This window comes from Pelophylax lessonae, assembly GCF_965119305.1.
Source record: "Pelophylax lessonae genome assembly, chromosome: 10".
In the NCBI taxonomy this organism is placed as follows: domain Eukaryota; kingdom Metazoa; phylum Chordata; class Amphibia; order Anura; family Ranidae; genus Pelophylax; species Pelophylax lessonae.
In genome coordinates, this window is record NC_138777.1 from 49,227,429 (window position 1) to 49,252,684 (window position 25,256).

General features: G+C 41.8%; 1 protein-coding gene across 1 annotated transcript in view; it reads right to left on the bottom strand.

The window, feature by feature from the left end:
- Window positions 1-910: 910 nt before the first annotated feature.
- LOC309565933 (uncharacterized protein) overlaps window positions 911-25,256 on the bottom strand; it is a gene marked incomplete at both ends in the record, with an annotated part of 84,868 nt that continues 60,522 nt past the window's right edge. Inside the window, 6 exons of the mRNA XM_082270963.1 lie at window positions 911-1,062; window positions 5,026-5,218; window positions 9,035-9,131; window positions 11,515-11,906; window positions 13,624-13,784; window positions 18,908-18,963. Of these exons, the coding sequence (XP_082127089.1) occupies window positions 911-1,062; window positions 5,026-5,218; window positions 9,035-9,131; window positions 11,515-11,906; window positions 13,624-13,784; window positions 18,908-18,963 (1,051 nt within the window). The remainder of the gene's footprint in view (window positions 1,063-5,025; window positions 5,219-9,034; window positions 9,132-11,514; window positions 11,907-13,623; window positions 13,785-18,907; window positions 18,964-25,256) is intronic.

The window sequence follows — 25,256 nt, forward strand, 5'->3', positions numbered from 1 at the left end:
CAAACTACGGCCCTCCAGCTGTTGTGGAACTACACATCCCATGAGGCATTGTAGAACTCTAACATTGACAGACATGACCAGGCATGATGGGAATTGTAGTTCTTGAACAACTGGAGGGCCATAGTTTGAAGACCCCTGGTCTAAACAGAGAGAAAGAGACTGAGAACAGAGCTTCCCCAATCCCTTTCTCTGCAGCCTCAACTGCACTGGAAAGTGAACGAATGGGAAGTGCTCTTTGCTGAGGGGTTTCCTGTTCATTCACAAGCTGAAGCATAGTAAACATATGCTTCATTTAAGGATGAACACAGAAGCAATCGGTACAGATCACTCACTGTGTTTATTCCTTCATCCATCCTGAAACATCCCCGCAGCAGCCAGTGGGAGAGGAGAGGAGGGAAGCTGGCAGCACTGCAGGGGAGAGACAGGGAATGCCAGGAAGCAGGGGGAATCAGCACCGCCCAGGCACACCCAGCACACCCTTTGCACACGCCTATGCCTAGGGTGGACATCAATGATTCCCAATGCAAAAGGAAAGTCATCAGATATGGTCAACTCTACCCCAGGATCTAATGACTTTCACGTTCACATCATTATTTTCATCCCTCAACCCAAAAGGTCTAGTAGGAGAGAGAAGTAATATTTTGGAACAGTGTTGGTTTGAACAAGCCAAACAGTATACAATACTTTCATATGGTAATTATTTGGGACTGCCCATAGCGGTGGGTGGTGTGGAATGTTGTGGCAGGCATAATGTTAATTCACAGGTAGATAACATTTGAACCAGTTTAGCATACTCTAAATAAGCAATCTAAGCTCAATCACATGCTAGTTTATTATTGATTTTCATATCAAATCAATTATCAAAATATTCAACAACATTTTAGCAAGGGTCCTTTTGCTTTTTAAGGGATCAGTAATCTTGTGTATTTAGCCTCTGGTATTCTGCAGAACTGGATCTCTTCATGTAGATATTTATTATTAATGAGATCACCGCTACAGTGGCCATTACTGATAGCGCAATCACCAGCGTGGTCCCATTTACCGCTGACATCTTCACCACACCTGCTGAAAGACAAAAAGTGAATTACAAATTATAGCGAGAAAGAAACATATTCATAAACATAAGTCATATTTAAAGCGGAGTTCCACCCAAAAGTGGAACTTCCGCTTTAAATAGTCCTAACCCCCTGACAAGCCACATTCGGCATGTCATTTTTTTTGGGGGGGAGCGGGTACCTAGTTTTGACAGGTACCCGCTTCCACTTCCGCTCGGAGCACCGCGGCGCCCTGAGCGGAAGTTCTCCTCTCTCCCTCCCTCCCTGCAATCTTCTGGGACATGTCAGAGGTCCCAGAAGATTGCCGGCCAATCACGACACATAGTGCAACTGGCGCATGCGCAGTTCGTACCCGGCTGTGAAGCCGCAAACTGTCACAGCCAGATGCCCACATCAGTGATGCTGGCGCCGCAGAGCAGAGAGGGAGAAGACGGCGCATCGCTGGGCCGTGGGACAGGTGAGTGTGCGGTTAGGCTGGAACTCCGCTTTAAGGCTCATATACACTATCAGAAAAACTGAATTTTTGTTCAAGGAACTTTTGCACGATTTTCTGATAGTGTGTACACAACTTTCTACAGCTGACTCCGACCTGAATGAAAATTTCCGAAGGGACAAGCTCCAAAATGTTTCTTGTACGGGAACAGAACAAGCGATTTTTGCTTAATGTGTACCATTTTTGTACGAGAAAAAACAGAAACAAAAGACTGTGCATGATCAGAAACAATAAAGAACAAAAAAAAAAGCCTCTGTTGTATGAGAATTTTCGTACGAATTTTCTTTCGTCACTTTTGATTGGCTGTAAAACAACAAGGAAAATCAAACGATCGTTTGCCGATTTTCTTATAGTGTTTACCCCACTTTAGTCATGAAATAAGTGAATTGCAGTTTTCCACATGGGACAGCTAAAGATCACCCTTCTTTGTAAAATGAACTCCGATTTTAAACCATAAAAAAAATACCAAATGTAAATGTAATAAACCATAGTGTATTGCATTTTGCACACTTCTCAAATGCCTTGATTATCAAACCGGTCATTGAAAGACCATCATTGCCCACTTGTTGGTTCTGGAGAGGTATTGTATTATATATCAATCACATGTGTGCTTTGAAATGTTCCAGTAAATTAGAACATGAGAACCTAAAGCTGATTGGGCCATGAATTGCAGCACTTTGTGCAGAATTTAACAGCAACTGTGTAAAGTGTTTGCATAGTGAAAAACATTTTTTATAGTGTTGGATTGAGTAGGAAAGGGTCAAAGGAGATCTATCATTATAATTTGTATTTTACAGTTCTGTCAGCTATGGGACTTTTCTAAGTACTGTCTAACCCTAGCTATGATGTATGACCTGCCCCGGCCAATCTGATAACAGCTATGAAGGAGACAGTTGACTCATACGAGTTACATCTTGCTCCTGCTATAAGCACTTTCCTGAGTTAAGCAACAGCAAGAGGAATGCAGAGGGAAGTGGGAAATGTCAGCTTCTGCACTGCTCTTGCTGTTGCTGGTCTCGGCAAATTGTTCAAAGCCAGAACACGCTGTAGCTATGAATTAGCCATCTCCTTCGTAGCTGATGACGGATCAGATGTGACAGGAGGGGAGGTTGGCAGGTCAGATCTAATAGTTAGGGTTAGAAAGCACTAAGAAACATGGGACAGAGTACTACATGCACAATATCCCAAAGGGCAGGGGTTCTCAACCCCTGGGTCGGGGACTGGTGCTGGTCCGTGCTTTACTTGCAGCTAGGCCATGAAGGCTGCACTGATCGAGGTGCAGCAGGTGAGCAGAGAGATGACATCTTCTCTCACTGCCCGCCCCAGATCACTGCTGTTCTGCCCTCTCACTCTAGGATAGGACGGAACACAGTAGCAACTGTGCATGTGCTGGCTTCCCCGCTCTGTTGGATGACGTAATGCTGGGGAGAGGCTGCGAGGCTGCAAGAAGAGGGTGTGAGTGAGTAAGACAAATTCTTCCACTACAGAAAAAAAACCCTTAAAAATTGGCCTTAAATTCGTATTTTTGGTTGCAGGCTACAGGGACATTCTACATCTGGTGGCAGGATAGTGGGAAGCTGCATCTGGTGATAGGCAACGGTTGGCAAGTGACACGCTGCAACTGGTGGCAAGCGACAATGGCAAGTGACAGGCTGCATCTGGTGGCAGGCGAAAGTGGCAAGTAACACGCTGCATCTGGTGGCATGTGACTTGTGGCAACTGACACACTGCATCTGCTGGCAGGCGACCGTGGCAAGTGGCAAGCTGAATCTGGTGGCAGGCAACAGTGGCAAGTGGCAAGCTGCATCTGGGGGCAGGCGACATGGCAAGTGACAAGCTGAATCTGGTGGCAGGTGACAGTGGCAAGTGACAAGCTGCATCTGGTGGCAGGCAATGTGGCGAGTGACATGCTGCGTCTGGTGACAGGTGGCAAGTGACACGCTGCATCTGGTGGCAGACGAAAGTGGCAAGTGAAAAGCTGAATCTGGTGGCAGGCGACAGTGGCAACTGACAAGCTACATTGGTGGAAGGCAACGGTGGCAAGTGAAAAGCTGCATCTGGTGACAGGTGACAGTGGCAAGAGACAAGCTGCTTCTTGTGGCAGGTGATGGTGGCAAGTGACAAGCTGCATCTGGTGGCAGGCAACGTGGTGAGTGACACGTGGCATCTGGTGGCAGGTGGCAAGTGACATGCTTCCCCCAGTTACAGTTGATGGTGGCAAGTGACACGCTGCATCTGGTGGCAGGCGACAGGTGGCAAGTGACACACTGTATCTTGTGGCAGGCGACAGTGGCAAGTGACATGCTGCATCTGGTGGCAAGTGACGGTGGCAAGTCGCAAGCTGCATCTGGTGGCAGGCAACAGTGGCAAGTGACAAGCTGCATCTGATGGCAGGCGACATTAGCAAGTGACACGCTGTATCTGGTGTCAGGTGACAGTAGCAAGTGACAAGCTGCATCTGGTGGCAGGCGATGGTAGCAAGTGACAAGCTGCATCTGGTGGAAGGTAACATTAGCAAGTGACACGCTGCATCTGGTGGCAAGCGACGGTAGCAAGTGAGAAGCTGCATCTGGTGGCAAGCGAGCAAGTGACAAGCTGCATCTGGTGGCAGGCAACAGTAGCAAGTGACAAGCTGCATCTGGTGGCAGATGAGGGTGGCAAGTGACAAGCTGCATCTGGTGGCAGGCAATGTGGCGAGTAACACGCTGCATCTGGTGACAGATGATGGTAGCAAGTAACACGCTGCATCTGGTGGCAGGCGACAGGTGGCAAGTGACATGCTGCATCTGGTGGCAGGTGGTGGTGGCAAGTGACATGCTGCATCTGGTGGCAGATGATAGTGGCGAGTCACATGCTGCATCTGGTGGCACGCGACAGTAGCAAGTGACAAGCTGAATCTGGTGGCAGGCGACAGTGGCAATTGACAAGCTGCATCTGTTGGCAGGTGACGATGGCAAGTGACAAGCTGCATCTGGCGGCAGGCAACGTGGCGAGTGACACACTGCATCTGGTGGCAGGTGAAACACTGCATCTGGTGACAGGCGACAATGGCAAGTGACACGCTGCATCTGGTTGCAGGAGACAGGTGGCAAGTGACACACTGCATCTGGTGGCAGACGACAGTGGCAGTGTTGTCACATGAAAATATACAATAAAATATTTATTTTCTTTATTTATCGCATAATTTTTTACACCTGCTTAAGACCCCGTTCAGACAGGGGCGGTGTGACTTGCTGGACTTCATATCATTGAAGTCAATGCAAGTCGCCTCCAGGTCGCCCCAAAGTAGTACAGGACCCTTTTTCTAAGTCGGAGCGACTTGTGTCGATCCTATTAGAACGGGTCCTGTACTATTCAATGGCGAGCGACCCACCGCGACTTGTCAGGCGACCAAGTCGCCTGACAAGTCGCGCTAGTGTGAATGGGGTCTAAGACTTTTGCATAGTACTGTATCTTAATACTTGAGCTTGTCCCCACCTTTGTTGGCAGAAGTCCCTCTTTTCATGCTCACAGGGCCCTGAGAGATAAAGTGCTGCTGAGACTCTGATACTAAAGATCTTCTGTCTCTGTGTTTGCTGGAGGCTTCCATTGATTTTCTGATACAGCCTTTGGTGCATCGTGTACTTGGAGCTCCCGTCTTACAGATGATAACTATGCAGCTTATGTAAACCTGGAAGATACACAGGACAGTATAAGTAACAGTAGCTGTAGATATAATTTAAGCTTTGTTCAGTCTTGCCAGTTTTGTCAGAATTAGGTGTGTAACATCAGCATATGCCCCCAGACAACAGCTGACCACACACTCCAATCTAATTGTTCCAAATCAGTATGAAATTTAAAGTGGTTGTAAACCTCAGACATGAAATATAAACAAAGCATATCCCTCTATAGTGTGTACTTGTCTCAATTAAGTGCACTGGGTGTCATTTCTGTCTGCTGCTTTGTTCCTCTGCTATTAGAATTAATCACTTCTGAAAAGTTTTCCTGACACCAAGAGAAAAAAGGTGACAGGAGGGGAGCTCCAGATGATTGACAGCCTCAGCTCTGTTCTTGTGTGCTGTGTCCCTTTCCTCCAATCAGCTTTCAGAGCTCTCCTCCCTGAGCTCTGCAGATTGTAACTTCAGATCTCCACCCCCTTTTTTCTCACAGCTCAGACAAACTGTATAAATTCTGGACTTTGAATGGCGGTAGAGAAGATAATATTGCAAATAAAAAGGTACAACTTATGTTGGAAGATATGATTCATCTCCATGTATCACCTGAGGCTAGTCACATCACTGATTATATATAAGGGTTTACAACCACTTTAACAACAGTCACCCAGTCTTAAGCTGACCATAGACTGTTCCATTTTTTTCATTCAGTCAGGGGGCTGAACGAAAAAAATTGTTCCAGTTCTCCCTTCCACACATTGGAGGTGGATGGGGGAATCCTCCCCTCTGCGCTATTGTTTTTCTGACAGCGAGGAGACTCCTTTATTGTCAGAATACACAGATCAACACGCAGCCATTGGTTGCAGCCACAGATTGAATGGCTTTTTTTTTTTTTTTAACAGAGGTCAATCAGTAGATCAACTTTCGTTCAACTGCAGTGGATACACATGGAACGAAATTTGACTAATTCCTGCTGAATCGGTCAAATTCCGATCCATGTATGGCCAGCTGTAGCAAAGCAGCAAGGAGAACCGGAGTAGATAAGTACGTAAGTATGACTGCCTATCTATGTACATAAGGATGTGTCATAATTGGAAACTATACATTGAGACAAGAATTTTGAAAAGATTAACAAAAACGAATAAGATTATTTACATCAGTCTGATTACTTTTAGGGCCTGTGTCACCAAGCTTAAGTTAGAACTCTAAATGGTCCCAGAAGCATCTGAAACTGTTTGCAAATATAGGCACACACAAAAGGTCATCAGACCAAAAGGTGAAAGGGTCTAAAGTAATTTTAATAAATTATACAGTAATTCCACCATAGAAAATCATCCAACATGTATCGGGGGCAACAAAACGTATCCTTCATCAGGACTACAAAACAGGCATAAAATGCAAAACCTATCTTGTGTCCATATGTTTTTTTCACCTTATAGTCTGGTGTCCTTTTTTGTGTGTTTATCTTTGGAGTCTTTCTCTTACACCCATTGAGGGTGGAGATTGGGGGGGGGGGGTATTTGTTTCGGTTGCTGCCTCACCAAGCTTTTTTGGATACCTACTACATTTGATCTTTTGAATTAACATAGGAATCCCAGTGCCTGTCAAACATTTCTTCCTGGCATCTCAAACTAAAATCATATTGACGCCATTGACACATGAGCTCCATGACAAAGATCCTTATATGTATGCCATTGCCAACAAAAACAGACAAATGTCTATGTTTTCCCTTTTTTCCATAATAAAAACTGTACTGCTATACTAAAATTCAGAATACAGCCATACATGTAAAAGAAGCCTGCCAAGGTGGCTCCAATCCTCAGAAATCTTCCTGTGATGTCCATATGAAAATCAACACTTCTGGGAGTGTCGATCTTCTGGGTCCCCTGTAACTCTCACCGGCTCCTCCGTCTTTACCTCTTATCACTGTTGTACTCTGTAATTGATGGAGGTTGGCAGGAGAAATTAGTAAGCGGTCTCGAAAGCAACACTCCCATAAGTATTGGTTTTCCTGCAGACTTCACATAAAGATTTCTCAGTATCGGAGCGCAGTTCAGTGGTGCAGGAAAGGTAAATATCTACAGAACTATTTTGCAAACTTTTACAGTTATCGCTACTTTTTAAACTTATGTGATATTTATATTGATATTTATGGGGTATGTGATAGGGTCACCTAAATTAAGTGTTTCGTAATCCTAATAAATCATGTACCACATTACAAGCTGATGTGACCCCATGAATCCTCCTAAGTGGGTCAGAAAATCTCTCAAAAGTGAGATAGCTGTCCCTGGAACTGTGTTCCCATTGGAGGATTTCCCCCCTATTCCTCTTCCATTGACAACTATACATTTTATATTTCCCATAACTTTACGCCCTGTTACCAGGAAGAGTAGGGAGGGCGAATCTTCCCCGAAAGAGATCCAAACTCTTCCCCACTCTGCCCAAAACCAAATATTGTGGATAAAGATACGGTATACTGCATTTTACAAAATGGCCCTTATATCATTAGATTATGGAAAGTGAAATGAAAGTACAATGCTCTAAATTGCCTAAATTGCCTAGGCATTGCCTACAATGTCTAAATTTTGATTCGTTGTCATGAACTATTGCACTTTGCACATAGTTGTTGCATTACTTTGTTAAATAAACCAACTTTTCTTCTTTTTTGATGACGAAAGATAAAATAATTATATCAATTTTATAGAATAATAATATAAATATAGTGTGTCTGTGTATGTATGTGTATGTATGTGTATGTATATATATATATATATATATATATATATATATACATACATATACATATAAAAGTATATATATGCGGACACATACATACACCTGCCGTTAAACCCACATGACCTTTAATGGCATTGCAGTCTTAGTCCGTATGGTTCATAACTGAGTTGGCCCAGCTTTTGCAGCTATAACAACTTCAACTCCTGTCGGAAGGCTGTCAACAAGGTTTAGGAGTGTGTCTATGGGAATGTTTGACCATTGTTCTTAAAGCGCAATTGTGAGATCAGGCACTTATGTTGGATGAGAAGGCCTGGCTCGCAGTTTCTGCTCTAATTCATCACAAACGTGTTCTGTCGGGTTGAGGTCAAGACTCTGTGCAAGCCAGTCATGTTCCTCCACCCCAAACTCGCTCATCCGTGTCTTTATGGACCTGGCTTTGTGCACTGGTCCAAATCACTTGGTGGAGAGGGGATTATGGTGTGGGGTCTTTTTCTAGGGGTTGGGCTTAGCCCCTTAGTTCCAGTGAAGGGAACACTTAAGGTATCAGCATACCAAGACATTTTGGACTATTTCATTCTCCCAACTTTGTGGGAACAGTTTGGGGATGGCCCCTTCCTGTTCCAACATGACTGGGCACCAGTGCCCAAAGCAAGGTCCATAAAGAAATTAATGAGCGAGTTTGGGGTGGAGGAACTTGACTCACCTCAACCGATCGAACACCTTAGGGATGAATTAGAGTGGAGACTGCAAGCCAGGGCTTCTTGTCCAAAATCAGTGCCTGGCCTCACAAATGCTCTTCTGGGAGAATGATCAAACATTCCCATAGACACACTCCTAAACCTTGTGTACAGCCTTGCCAGAGGAGTTGAAACTGTTATAGCTGCAAAGGGTGGACCCACTCCATATTGAACCCTACGGAGTAAGACTGGTATGCCATTAAAGTTCATGTACGTGTAAAGGTAGGCGTCCTAATAATTTTGGTAATATAGTGTATATACACTGTGTTCAGTATATGTATGTGTATTATGATACAGCATCATTTTACTTCAATTTTAGCGCTGCTTAGAATTGGGTATTTAACGGTCTTTAATGCTTACCTCTTGGTAATTTCCAATGAATGCAAAGGCCTCCATTGCAAACCTGTAATTTGTATTTGAGCTGGGATAAACCACCACTGTGTCATCCTTTATACACCTGTAACAGCATTAGAAATGGAAGTGAATTGTTGTTGTTGCTAATAATATAGATTAGATATCTACAGAGTTTGGTTTCTTATGTCATCCTTCTGTAAGGTTCTATGGCAATATGTTCATATGATCATTACCTGCATGCCTTCAAGCTAAAGAATGGGATTGTTGTGGCACCTCACTAATCACACGACAACACACGAGAACAATAAATCATTGCTGGTAGTTTGTAGCTGGCTTTTATAGAAAACACATTTTACAAAAGAGGGGTTTATTTTACATGGGGGTTTATTTTTAGGCTGCAGGTAGCAAAAACTAAGGCTGCATTCACACCAGAGCAGAGCAAATTTCAGGTGTTTTGTTATTTGAGTGTTTTTGCGCAATTTACGAAGTGTAGTACAAGCTTTTTTCAGCTTCAGGCATTTTTGTTTAGCCAATAGAAAGCTCTAAGGGGAAGAGAGGTGGCGGAGATTAGGGGTGGAGAGCTACTGTTTGAGTATAAAATGTTCGACAAAACGCTCGTAAAATACTCATGTTGCACATTTTCAGCGTTCCCTTTGAAGTCTATGGGGCTAAATCTGCCTCCAATGTGCCAAAAAGAAGCTCATGTACTTTTATGAGCATTTTTTGCGTTTTGCTTCAGGCGACAGAGCGTTTAGATGTGAACAAGGGCCAAATTGAAATGAATGAGGTTTGGCTTGTTGAGTGTTTTAGAGCTACAAGCTTCAAGCAGGAACTCACTCAGGTGTGAATGGGGCCTAATAGATTGCTGTTTGTCATTTAAAATGTTTTTCTCTTTTTTCTTAGGCACTACATTCTAAAAAGCATGTTTATACTGAGCTCAATAGCTAAAGTTAATAGCTAAGATTGCCAAAGTTAAAATGATTGTAAAGTCTCATTTAAAAAGAAAAAAAAAACAAAAAAAAAAAACAAACATGTTATACTTATCTCCCCTTTGCAGTTGGTTTTGCACAGAGCAGCCCAGATCTTCCTCTTCTCGGGTCCCTCTTCGGTGCTCCTAGCCCTTCCCTCCTGTCAAGTGCCCCAACAGCAAGCAGCTTGCTATTGGGGCACCCAAGCCAGGTCACAGCTCCCTGTGTCCATTCAGACACAGAGCTGCCTTGGGCCCCGCTCCCTCTCTCTCCTCATTGGCTAACTGACTTTGCCATCAAAATTTGTTGGGTCCCTGCTGAACCTAATTTTGATTCCTCTATGACCATTCCTGTTTGTAAGAAGTTGATCTAGTGGTCGACATCTCTTGAACAGGCTTTTTTTTAAATTTTTGTTCAATCATCCCTGCAGTCAATCGGCTTCAGCACCGATCAGTGTATTCTGACAGTGAAGAATGCAATACAACAGCGGGAGAATTCTTCCATTCTTCCATATACCATATCCACTTTATCTGGGAGCACCTGTGCGTGCTCGCTCATGAGCCGCCAAGTCTACGTCTATTGACACAGAACACCGGGCGACTTGGATCCACCCCCCACTCCCTCATCACAGCATTTGATTGATGGCAGAGGGAGCGCATGGCTGCTGCTATCAATCTGCCCAATGAGGAGGGAGACAGTGGCATGAGTCGCTGCTCTTGTGCACATCACTGTATTGGATGGGGCTCAGGTAAGTAAAAGGGGGGGGGGCTGATGGGCTCCTCCAGCACAGAAGGTTTTTTGCCTTAATGCATAAAGGTTAAAATCTTGAGGCTTTAGAAACACTTTAAAAACTTATTTCATTCATTTTTAATATTCAAAGCAAACTCATCCTCCATCCATGTCTCCATGGTTTATTTTGCTGAAATATCACATTGAAAAACAACCCCTAGCATTTGTGGCTATCTTGAGTAAGGGCAGATGATTAATGTAGCATTTACTTCCTGGAATCAATCTGTCCTTAGCTCAGGCATACAGACAGCAGCATGTGCTTAGCTAAGAAAACCCCTCCTCCCCTCCTGAGAACTCCTGGGGTGTATGACATAATTTACCTAGGCCAAAAATCAGGAAGTAACTGAAGAAATGTAAAAAAAAAAAGTTTGGACCAAGTAACTATGATATACTTTCCTATCTATTTAGCAATGCTAGTAGCAAAAAGATAGAAATACTCAATGTTGATTGAGAAAGTGAAGCTCCGCTTTAAAAAGCAGACTGCGACTACTTGCAATTCATGCGGTTGTGGGTGACTGTGGTACAGCCCCGTTTAGTTAAATGGGTTGCGTATGGCAGATGGTACTGTTCTCCAATGGGGAAAGGATAGTTTTGGCATCATTACAGCTGTGGAATATTTACCTTTGCAGCTTAATGGGGAGCGAGTGGGGGGCAATAAAAATGCAGCTCAACCTAAAGTGTAAACAAAGACAATAAAAACACATTCATGACAAAAGTAATAAAACATACCCGTTTTGAATGATGTCATAGAAGACAGGATCAGATGGATTGTCATGTGGCATGGCCTTACAGGACTCCACAAATAACTCGATATTGGGCACTGATGAAGAAACTTGAATTTCCATATACAGTAGTTCCTTTATTTCGACCTCCAGAGGAGACTGTGTGTTCACGTCCACAAACTGACTATCTGTGTAGAACTGGAACTTGTAGGTGAAATTACCAAAGCTGCCTTCAGTAAAGATGTAATCTGATTTATGGGCACGGAATGAAGATGATATTCTATTCTTTTTAGGGAAGGAGCAGTTAAAGGGGATAGTAATTCCATTTTGCCTTGTGATGAGGACAGATATGTCATTGGAAGTGACCAAGTTTTTGAATACGATATCGTCTTCTGTTTCCTGGAAAATATAAAGGTGAAATAGATCTTGCGGAGGGAATGTCACATACAGTATACTTATGGTGGTCACACATGCTTTAATCTCTTTATTCGATTGATGCACAATGTAATCAATATGATTGCTTTCCACAAACAGTGAAATAACCATAACTTTCCTTCCTATTGATTTAGACTCAGTTTCAATTGTATTTGATAAATCTGAGTCAATGGGCCAGTTGGAATATTTTCAATACTTTTGCATCAATCGGCAGCACTGAAACACATATGTTGACTTTGTAACTTACATAAGGATGACCTAACTTTTTAAGTCAGCTAATTTTTACTTAATTTTAGTCATTATCAGTGATTTTCTAGTGAAGAAAAATGAAGGCCACCAAACCTAGTGTGATTGAGCCATTATACGTTTTAGCCCTATTCATATGTTTAGCTGGATATATCTAGCTTAGGCAGGAGCTAGAGCACAATGAGATGGGTGGAAATGAAAGTTTGTAACACAACCTATAATTCAGTGCATATCCTTTGCCCTGGCTACGACAAATATGATTTTGTCCAGTATAGCTACCATTTTAAGGATGTTTGACCAAACAAAATTAATGCAAAGAGTAACTTTTTCTGGTGGCAATAAAAAGTTCTTTCATCTTTTGCACCTGCAAGAGCCAAGAACTAAAATGTTAAATTTGCCTTTAGCTCCAGGTGAACCCTAAAAAGTACTATCCTGTCCTATTAAACATGAAACCTAAGAAGTATTCATCTCCTACTAAACATGAAACCTAAGAAGTATTATTCTACTAAACATCAGACCTAAGAAGTACTGTTCTACTAAACATCAATCCTAAGAAGTACTGTCCTACTAAACATGAAACCTAAGAAGTACTGTCCTACTAAACATAAAACCTAAGAAGTACTGTCCTACTAAACATAAAACCTAAAAAGTACTGTCCTACTAAATATCAAACCTAAGAAGTACTGTCCTACTAAACATCAAACCTAAGACGTACTGTCCTACTAAACATAAAACCTAAGAAGTACTGTCCTACTAAATATCAAACCTAAGAAGTACTGTCCTACTAAACATAAAACCTAAGAAGTACTGTCCTACTAAACATAAAACCTATGAAGTACTGTCCTACTAAACATCAAACCTAAGAAGTAATGTCCTACTAAACATCAAACCTAAGAAGTAATGTCCTACTAAACATAAAACCTAAGAAGTAATGTCCTTCTAAACATCAAACCTAAGAAGTAATGTCCTACTAAACATAAAACCTAAGAAGTAATGTCCTACTAAACATCAAACCTAAGAAGTAATGTCCTACTAAACATAAAACCTAAGAAGTACTGTCCTACTAAACATCAAACCTAAGAAGTAATGTCCTACTAAACATCAAACCTAAGAAGTACTGTCCTACTAAACATAAAACCTAAGAAGTAATGTCCTACTAAACATAAAACCTAAGAAGTACTGTCCTACTAAACATAAAACCTAAGAAGTACTGTCCTACTAAACATCAAACCTAAGAAGTACTGTCCTACTAAACATCAAACCTAAGAAGTAATGTCCTACTAAACATCAAACCTAAGAAGTAATGTCCTACTAAACATCAAACCTAAGAAGTACTGTCCTACTAAACATAAAACCTAAGAAGTACTGTCCTACTAAACATCAAACCTAAGAAGTAATGTCCTACTAAACAGACAGCAATGCTTCTTTACATTACCTCAGTCACTGTCCCGCAGGAGTTGTACCCAACACTTGCTATGTAGTGGGTGCTGTTGGAGGTAACCAGACAATTAGGATCCTTCAGGTGGAACTCAACATCTTCTGACTTAGCAATGATTAAAGCCATGGTGTTGTCGTGGCATAGTAAGGTGGTGTCAACTGGTTGGGAAATGATAAAAGCTCATTAGGACAAATATTTTTACACCTTTGAAGGTGTTTTGAAAAATAAGAACCGGAATTGTGTGAAAAAGCTTTTTCTGAGTATTAATAGCTGTTGCAATAGCAGATTTCCCTTAACATATAATAGAGTTTGATTATTTGCTGTTCTTCAAAGAACCCTTTCAGCTTACAACCGAAATCTAGCAAAAGTGTCCCTTCAGATGAAGAGCCCTTATACTCACCTCTATAACGGTTTGACATATCTTGTTATACCTTCGAGTATAGAATGTTATAGCTCCAAAAACAGAGGTTAGTTTCTAGCAATAAATAATATGCTACCCTTTCTTTTAACACATCACCCTGACAAGTCTATACATTGTGCACCCCATGGATTCCTAATTCTCTGGACGTTTATTAGTCCATATGATAGCTTTGCCATCTTTTTTTGTTGATCATTTTCTGTGTTTTCATGTGTTTTTTTAGTGACCATCTCTTTTGTGGCTCTGAAGATATGAGTAATAAGTTTGAAAATATGTCCTTACAGTGTTGTTATAGGTTGCTGTAGTCATGTCACATGTGTTCTTCTGTTATAATAAATTCTATTGTAGGCTTTGGTCTGGTTTCCTGTGTAGTTTCCACATATCTGGTCACACTATCACTGCAGGACACCAGTAGGAGGTTTTCTAACAGTTCCTTTAAGACAGTTCTCCAAACTGCAGCCCTTTCCTTGCCTTTATTCAGCCCTTGGGGCATTATTAATCCCACTCATACCAAGTGAAGCTGCAGCATGATTCCTGCCATTGACACCAAAAAGGTTCGTAATTCCTCACACTGATGCCAACAATGGGTCACAATTCCTCCCACTAACACCAATGATGGGTCACTATTCCTCCCACTAACACCAATGATGGGTCACTATTCCTCCCACTAACACCAAAGATGGGACACTATTCCTCCCACTAAAACCAAATATGGGACACTATTCGGCTACTGAAATCAATGATGGGACACTATTCCTCCCATTGACACTAATGAGGGGGGACTATTCCTTCCACTAATACCAAGAAATACCAATGATGGGGCACTATTCCTTCCACCAATACCAACGACGGGGTACTATTCCTTCTACTAATACCAATGATAGGGTACTATTCTTCCTCCTACTGACATGGGCACTATTTTTTTAACTCTCACAACTGCCAAGCCTGAGGCTCTGTTTATTCCCTCTCACGCTGGGACATTAACTACTCCCCCTGGCCACAGTCTGCCCCCCTGGAGTCTAAAGGACAGTAAACCAGGCCCTGGATTTAGAAGATTAGAGACCCCTCTTCTAGGATAAACAGAATCTATGACAGGGGTATATGAAACCTGGTAAGCATGATGCACATGACAGGACCAAAAGTGGATGCTTTAGGTCAAATTCACCGAAAAAAAATAAAGCGTCATATCTAACAGAGTTCTCTATGAAATTATGATTGCTATAAAGCCCATCTTTTTGGGAAAGTAAAAATGCTTCCTTGCAGTGGGGCTACTCTTGAACTGCAAGGGTCAAATATTTATTTTACTTACCTGATCCTCTGCTCTCCTGACAACACACACTCTCTTCTACTCCCCTAGGTACTGACTATGGGCTCTACATTGGATCTGATGATGTCAGAGGACCTACAACTGCTGGAGAACAGGAGAGAAGAAGAAGGACTGGTCTTACAGACTGGAGGGAGCCTGTGGGAGTGGAGGAGCAGATAAGTAAACGTGCGTTTTGTACCCCCTAGACCCTAATGAGCATTTAACCTTTGCAGTGCAAGGGCAGCCCCACTGCAAGGGAGTATTTAATGGGGTTGTAAAGTCAGAAGGTTTTTTATCCTAATGCAGTCTATGCATTAAGATAAAAAAACCTTCTGTGTGCAGCAGCCCCCTCAGCCCCCCTTAATGCTTACCTGGGCCCTCTCTTGATCCAGCAATGTCCACGACTGTCTCAGCCATCTGGGACTGCCCTCCTCATTTCCTAAGACACAGCAGTGGCACCATTGGCTCCTGCTGCTGTCAAACAAAGTCAGTTAGCCAATGAGGAAAGAGAGAGGCGGGGAACAACTGCAGGGAGGAAGGGGCCAGGAGAGCCGAAGAGGGACCCGAGAAGAGGAGGCTTTGGGCTGCTCTATGCAAAACCAACTGCACAGAGCAGGTAAGTATAACATGTTTGTTATTTTTTTTATTGAAAAAAAAAAGATAATTTACAATCACTTTAACTTGTTTCTAACTACAATGGATTTTGATGTGCCTTTTTCCTCCAACAACCAATTAAGCCCTGATAAAGGTGTATGTGGGAGATTCCAAAGTGTGTTGGCTTTTATAAAAAAAAAGGAAAATAAATATTATTTTTTATGTATAAAAAGGAGGCATGAGTGGCACTGCCAAGTATTAGTGCCTACTTATGCTATTATATAGTGAATAAACAATAAAAAACTGAAAAATATGTAGACTTCCCCTTTAAATTAAGTGCTTGATAAAAGTGCGTGTTCCTGCGGGGAACTATATTGTTCCAATTTAGTTATGACATACTATCATAAATATAAAATCATACCAATATGTGAGTTACAATGGTACATCTTAAAATGCTATTGTGCCAGATAAATAAAATACGTGCAAAATAACAATTTACAAGTCCATAAATATGTTTAAAAGTGAAAACTCATAAGTCCATATGAACATGGGAGGTCACTCGTGCTCCCCCCTCCAGGTCCACACTCACCAGATGGCTGAGCCCCTACAGGGGCCAAAAGGCACCATGTATAGATATTCCAAGTCCCTTTAAGTGGCATCTGGTATCTTCTCCACCTCTTCACCCTGTATGGTCAATGGGGATGGATGGACAAAGGCAATCTCATAGTGTAAGTCAGTCAAACTATTTTTTTTTTTTATAAAAGCCAATAACTCACTCAGAGGTGGTGGAGGAGATACCAGATGCCACTTAAAGGGACTTGGAATATCTATACATGGTGTCTTTTGGCCCCTGTAGGGGCTCAGCCATCTGGTGAGTGCAGACCTGGAGGGGGGAGCATGAGTGACCCCACTTGTTCACCTGCTAGTTATACTTTGCACAAGTATTTAAACACAAAAATTGGGAGTTTAAATGGACTTATAAATTTTCACTTTTAAACATATTTATGGACTTGTAAATTGTTATTTTGCATGTATTTTATTTATCTGGCACAATAACACTTTAAGATTACCTCCTGCAAGAGATGTACCATTGTAATTAACATAATAATATGATTGCTATTTATGGTAGTATGTCATAACTAAGTTGGCACAATTTAGTTCCCCGCAGGAACACGCACTTTTATAAAGCACCTACTTTCTTTTTTCTGTTTATTCACTTTATAATAGCATAATCAAACACTAACGTTTGGCAGCATCACCCATACCTCCTTTTTATATTTACTTTTGCACATTCTACCTATGAGTGGGAGAACTCAGGTAAGGCAGCAGCCAGACCGCAGATGCATAGCGTGGAAATAATACTCCGGTTTAAATATTATTTTTTGACTTGCAATAAATGGTGTAGCAGTCCATTCTTTTCTTCTGTGAATGTGAGAGGCATTAGCATGTTAAAGATGATGCCTTGAAAAGGAGACTGCTACTGAAACATACTACAGTACTATGATTGAGACAACAAAAATCGCATCTCCTTCACAACCTATGATAAGCAGAAGACACTCTCAGAGATGAAAAAAAAAAACATTTTTTTGAATGTATTAAATATTATTCTATTAAAAATTTAGAACAAACATTATTAGCGCCTAGTAAGGCAGTGTAGTGGGTGTTATCTACAATGCATAGGTGACCCTAGCAATCCATCTAGTTTTACTTTTCTATGGGTGGATTAGTGAAAGATCTGCTTGTTTGATAGTTATGGGTACTGATTTGATTTAAAAAAAAAAGTGCCAGGCTTAATATACGTGATCAATGTGCAAAACTTTATAAATGTGCAAATAATGCAGAAAAAGTTCAATAATGTATCCACGTGAATAAAAAAGTGCCTGGCACTTTTTTTTTTAAATCAAATCAGTAGAGTAGAATATCAAATAAATAAACAGTGTCGCGCAAATAAATTTAATAATATAGAACTAGCAAAAATTATGTAAATATATAAATATACCATAAAATAAATCTAAATAAATATCAGATCAAAAACGCATAATGATGCTCAACATATAAAGTGCAAATGCAGTAATAGTGCAAACATTTAATATACGTGATCAATGTGCAAAACTTTATAAATGTGCAAATAATGCAGAAAAAGTTCAATAATGTATCCACGTGAATAAAAAAGTGCTGAAAAACTTATAGTTCAAAGCAGTGAATCAGCCAACTTATACTTTAAAGCCTGTGTATATATGGGATCCTAATGCTAAAGATTGTGAGGGGGGAGAAAATGGCGGCCAGGGGGGAGCAGAGCTGAGCAGCTGAGTGACACAATAGATCTACCTGAGCTGTCCTGGATGAGAGGAGCCATAAGGATCCGGATGGATGGGCATTAGGATCCCATATATTCACAGGCTTTAAAGTATATATCTTAAGGTGAGCACCCACTCACAAGGGGGTGCACGGTTGATGTTCACTGTGACACTCTAGTCACTCATCACTGGGAGCACTAGCTACCTTCAGTTGGCTGATTCACTGCTTTGAACTATACGTTTTTTAACACTTTTTTATTCACGTGGATACATTATTGAACTTTTTCTGCATTATTTGCACATTTGTCACATATATTAAATGTTTGCACTATTACTGCATTTGCACTTTATATGTTGAGCATCATTGTGCGTTTTTGATCTGATATTTATTTAGATTTATTTTATGGTATATTTATATATTTACATCATTTTTGCTAGTTCTATATTATTTAATTTATTTGCGCGACACTATTTATTTATTTATTTGATTTGTTTACACTAATATGAGAAGTGGAGTGTCTGCAGCATATCGTTCACACATCTAATATTTAGAGGTTGCTCGCAGGATTTTTTCTTTCATTTTAGTAAAGTAGAATATATGTTTTAGGAACTGAAATGGGCAAGTTTCAATTTTTTTTCCAAATATATATTAAAAAAATTGAATACCTAATTTAGGAGGAGATTCTTCCAGTAACATGATACACCGCATTTCTGACTGATACCTGTAAGGAAAAAAGACAGTAATGGTACATAAAGGTTGGTACTTTGCTAGCATTTCCCCCTGAGCCGAGAAACATTTAGGAGTTTACCTGCCAAAGAATTTGTATTTCTGCCCATCTGAATTTTACAACCCTCTGCCACCCAGCACAGTCCTGTCTATCAGGGAAGAACACCTGAGTTTTTTCTGCTTCACTTTAACCACCTCAGCTCCGGAAGGTTTTAATCCCTCATGGCCAGGTTATGTTTTGATATTTAGCACTGCGCTACTCCCCAAGTAGTTAATAACACTTTCAGGTCTTGTCCCTCCTCCAGACTGCGATTGGACAGCGAAAAGAGAAGCAGCAGACTGATGAGCTCATCTTTGTCCCTCTGCTCTCTTGCTTCTTGCACTGCAACGCAACTGATTGGTCCCTTGTGCTGATTCACCCTCCGCCACTCTGAGCTCTGCTGTTCACAGGCTGCAAGCTGTAGATATAATATCAAATTCAGGTACTACTGCTGCTTGAAAATTACAAAAATAAAAACACTTTTAAAGAGTATCTAAACCCCAAAATAAAATTGACTTTGTTGTAGTTTACCAATCCCTAAATGTGTGGCTGCATTAGTTTAATTTTTTCAGATTTTCTTTTTCTCTTTACATTCACCTGCTGATTCTGCCAGTAACACATGTAGCCAGGTGCTGTACTACAGCAATATAGAGAAGGAGACATTGGGGTTGCAAAAGCTGGCGCACCTGTGCATTATTTCCAATTAGCTTCTAACATCAGCTTATTCAGTTAGGATTTGACAAAAACTGGAAGCTGATTGGTCTCTATGCACAGCTGTACCAGTTTTTTCACTCTCCAGTTTTAGTAAATTAACCTCACTGCCTTTTTTCTTCTCTCCCTCTACTGTACTGAGATACTTATTTTTTGCTGAACCATTTTCTCCAGTCAAAAGGGTAAGAGCTAAGGCCAAGCATGCCCATTCCTGTCACCCAGAGCTTCCCATCACTGATCATCAGTGACATCCTGTGGATAGACAAAGGGGCCCCCCTTCTACAGCAGAAGGTTACTGCAGTATCCTGGGGACTTGTGAGAGGGCTATTTGCCTATTGTTGCCTGCTAGCAGGGACTAAGTAACTGAGAGCAGGACACCAAGTGTACCCAATCCATTCCACACCCATACTGCACTCTGTACTGCACTTATTCCAAATCTAGACTACACCTAAAGCAACTCTATACTGCATTATACCAAACATTTACTGCATCTGAACCACATCTACCCGAGACTATACCATACCTAATATGTACCTATACTGCATGCAGATAACTGGGACTGTTGTTAAGTGTACCGACATTCTTAAAGGGCCCCAACAATAGCTGGCAGAAGAACATCTTAAAGGACTGCCTCTCTCATAATAATTATTCTGCAAGCCCCATTTGTTCCCCTGCCCACCCTTGTCAGGGCTGGGCTCCTGCTATTTACTAGCAGCTCTTTCTTTCAGTGCAGAAGCTGCTCAGTTAATTACTAGCCACTCATTGTTTCCACGTTGACTCACCTGGTTATCCTGACCTGCCTCATTAGTCCAGCCTACAGCCAGCCCCATGTGGCTATTTAAACAGCTCTGCTCATCCCCTCTGTGCCCTCGCGTGGTCAAAATCTCTAGTGTGTCTCTGCTGTGAAGCTGTGTATGACTTGGCCTCACTGACTTCTCTTCTGATTTCTGCTCCTGATTTTTTACTTCTGACAACACTGACTTCTGGTTCCTGATTCCAGCTCATCTTATTACCCGCTCTGGCTTCTAAACCCTGGCTTCTGTTTTTCCACTATATTTCTGATCTGTGTTATTTTTGCTATTACATTAAAGGTGTGATTTTAACTGCATTTTTGGTCTCTGCCTGGTTTATGCTTCTTGACATTTCTGCTACCATCCTTCCTTTCTTTAGGACAGTGCATACCCAGTTAGTCTAGGAGTAGCATCATTGGCAGTATAGTTCCAGCACTCAGTAAATTAAAGTAGTTGTTAACCCACACTGCTAAGTTGCTATACTCCTCTGTTTTTCCTAATGCTAGGTGCTCCTGTCATTGTGTTTTATAAAAAAAATGCTGGCTATACCCCATTCCAGAGCACCAATCGGCCGTCATGTGACCCGCTGCCTCTCTCCTCTCTCTGCCTAACAGCTGCAGTGGGCGGGGCTGAGATTCTCCAGCTGACGTCAATCAGGAGGGGAGGAGGAGAGAGCCGGCCAATCACGTGATGGCCATGCGGCGCTCTGAAATCGGGTATAGCCAGCATCTTTTTATAAAACACAGTGACAAGCGCACCTAGCATTGGGAAAAAAAAAAGAGGATTATATAAGATATTAAAAGGTTTTTCAGCAGCAGCAGGGGAGGGGCGGGCACCTGACACAGGAGTGATAAGCAGGGAGGAGGACAGAGGGAGACACGTACACTGACCATGGTGTCAGGGGCTCAGCTGCCATGATACATCGTGGTCATTTTATAGGTGGGAGGGCAGAACCAGGCAGGATCAGCCAGGTATTTTAGGTGAAACAGGGGGCCAAATTACACAACACAAGAACTGTACTGTATAACATGCTTTAAAGGAACAGGATCTTTGTTTTTTGGGGGGTAACAAACGCTTTAAACTTTACTACTGCCTACTGCTGCACTTGAGATGGCCTTGTTACTGTTTATGAACAACAATTGGAAAATAATTGAACCTTCAAAGGTCAGGTGCATGTCCAGTTGGTGTGCTCTGTATGAAACAGAAAAATTCGGAACTTCCCCTGGGACGCCATGTCATACTAGTGCACGGTGGCTGCCTTCCATGTTCTTCCTTTGTGGTTTTGGACCAGATCCATCCCAGTCAATGTGGCAGAGACACCAACCAGGTCTTGCTACAGCGTGAACTCCGATGGATTTCAAATCTGGAGGCGACATCACCACCAAGTCTTAACCCTCCTCTTATGTTAGAATTCTGTTACTATCCATGATGTTTAGGGTCGGTTTTGACCCGTGTTTTAAATCAGCCATAAAATACCCTCTGAATAATTATTTATAATCAAATTTGTTTCTTACCTCTTGGTTACCTTGTTAGGCTTCTTTATCCTTCAAAAGATTGGTTTTAATATTTTTGGTGTGACCCCTTAGACCTTTCTTTTGATAGCATACCTCTCATTTTCAAATTTAAAAAATGGTAAAATAAAGTCAGCAACTCTGAAATGTATTAGTCCTATGTTTCTTCACTTTATTTAGAGAAGCAGACAAGCAGGAAAAGAGATAGGCCCCTCCCTAACTACAGCTCACAGGGTTGAGAGGTGATTGGCTGTCAGTGTTACTAAACAGAGAGAGTGTTTATGATTTCAGTTTTGGCACTTATTAGTGTCCTAAAATCCTATATTATAACTGGGTCAGAATTGACCCTAACACCATGAACGTCTTAATTTTCACCACAGTATTTTATAATTTAGTGAAAAGGATTATTTTTCTATTACATTGTTTAAATAGAGGTTCCTGACAAAGTAAAAAAATCTTGATGCAATAAACAAATTTATGTGATACTTAGACATTCAAAACCTGAAAACGGGTCGGTTCTGACCCTAACATAAGAGGAGGGTTAATGAGGCTTGTAATTTCAAACCCTTCCTCCAGGGTTTTTCGTCAGGAGCATTTGATAGGGACCTCTAAAATAAATAAAAACTATATGTATACGTACTTGTATACAAAAATCATATTTTTAACAACATGGTTCCATCATGCCTGTAGAATATAATCATTCTGCCCTTTGGACTCTTTTTATGCCAATATGCATTAATATGAATGAATTGTTCATAAATGACCTTCTTGTAATGTTTATGCATGTGTATGCTAAGTTGGTGCTATATAGTTCCACATTTAATGTATAATCTTTGTTTTTCTACAATTCAATAGGCAGAGTAATTCTTTCAAGCGGTTTATTACATATTTTGGGGGCATTGCAGAGGGATGATTTTTTCCTCTCTGGTCCTCTTCGTCCCCCCGGCACACAAAGACCGTCCGGGCCCTTTTGGCCCGGCACGGCCTCTGTATTGTGGTCCCAGCTCTGTCTTCCTTCCGGGATGACGGGTGACCTCGTCACTCCTGGCTTGCGTTCCATATAATCCGGAAGCAGGACGGGACTGCTCCTTGTGTGTCGGCGGCCCGCCTGTGCCTGACGTCACCGTGCATACACATGCGTGGTGACGCCAGACACCACCGGCCCCGGGATCATTGGGGGCCATCAGAACATCCCCCGGTGATTTGTTTTAACGAAACATCTCCCAATTACCTCAAAGGAGGAGGGCACGCATTACTCCACACCTGGAGCCTACCACCCTGAGAAATAATGAGGGCCAATGGAGGATCTGCAACCAGTGGCCACTTCCCTTCAAACAGGTAAGCTGATATATTAGAATTATAAATAGGCTGTGTTCTTTCTCTTTCCCTCTGGCTACCATTTGATCCCGAGGGATCAAGAGGATTACATGCTGTTGCTCATGGGTGATCCTTGTGGGACGTTATTGTTGTTCCTGGAGAGGCTTGACCCTCTGCGGATCCCTCCTTCTTTCCTGCTGCTGTGATACCATATGGTTTGCCTCCAGGATTGATTTTCCCCTTCCCTTCTTTGCATAATATCACATTATATACTGTATGGAATCGGAGGTCTTCTCTTGGACCTCTCACATATCACCACATATATACCACTACGATTCCTATACGGAGACACTGAAGATCTAAAGTGAGGATTTTTTTCTCCCCCTTCAAATAAATGCTGGAAGTGACGCTATTCCCACCGGGATTTATACAGACACACCCAGGGTAAGTCTGTATATGAACTTTATATATATATATAAAGTTATATTTCCTAAAATTGGACCACTATGAGACTTATCTTCGTACTTAATATTTGTATGTATGATTGATTTTTTATATTTACCATTTTCAATAGACAGACATCTCCTGTGTTATCTCCCCTGAAGAAGGAAATTCCCTTTCTGAAACATGTTGGGATTTTCGGGTTCCGAATCGCTATCCATTGGCTCTACTGTATGCCCACTAGCGGATTTGGTAACTGTGCTAGGGCACAGATAAACTGACCTTTGTTGTGTCCTATATATGTCTGTATTTTAATAGGCCTGGACCTGTATCCATTCCTTTTTACTGATTTTTTAATATGTATACAAGAGTGCTGACTGTAATTAAACCCCACTTTTCTGGGACCCATATCCTGTTTGCTACTTGTACAATTAGGGGGACAGCTTGACACTCTGATAAATCACCTCACACACAACAACCTCCCCTGTTCTTTTGTTAGTCCGTGGGCTGAGCAACATTCAAACACAACAGAAGTTTTGACCGCTGCAAGGTAAACCAGATTTCTACCACCAAAAGGCCAGTGCAGACTTATGATCATGCTTGTGCACATTGCACACGTGCTAATATTTATAAGCGAAAGACCAATGTCACTTCTGCATTACCAGTTCAGCACACGCAATACCAATTAGCACTTGGCGCCCAGTGGCCTATTTAAACTGCCCTATTACTGTGAGCAGTTGCTGAATGGTCTTCAGCTTGTTTTAGTGTTCCTGACACCTGATCTGTTGTTTCTGCTTACCCTTGTATGACCCGGCTTGCCTTTGGACTTTGCCTCAGCTCTGATTACCTACTATTCTGACCTTGGCTTGCTTACCGGATCTAATCTGCCTGCTGACCTTGTACCGCATTGCCCAGCTGTTAACGACCTTGGCCTTTTCTCTGGACTTGCTTGCCTGCTGATTTGGTACCTCTCTGCCCGGTTTCCGTTGACTGCTGCTCATCTCCCGGCTCTACTGCCGTCCACGCTCTAGTGCCAAGCTGCTTCTGCATCCAATTCCGAGGACTGCGACTACCAGCTTTACCCACCTACAGAGTGGACATCACCAGCTAGCTGCTACTGCGCTCGTGCCACTCCTTGCCTTTACACTCTCTCTTCCCACCTTCAGGAGTGTTAGGTGGGAGATGCAAGAGAGGCCTCCACAACATTGCAGTCTTCACCAGGTATGTGATAACCACACTCCGACATAGAAGGTAAACAATGGACTTTATTGAATAAAAATGTGTCCAAATATTGCAAACAATCATGGACAAGACAGACAACAGGAAGAAGCAGTTGATGCGTTTCACAAATTAGATTTGCTTACTCATAACTCAAATAAGTAAGCAAATCAAATTCGTGACACACGTCAACTTCTTTTCCTGTTGTCTGTCCTGTCCAGGATGTTTGCAATATTTGGATATATTTTTATTCAATAAA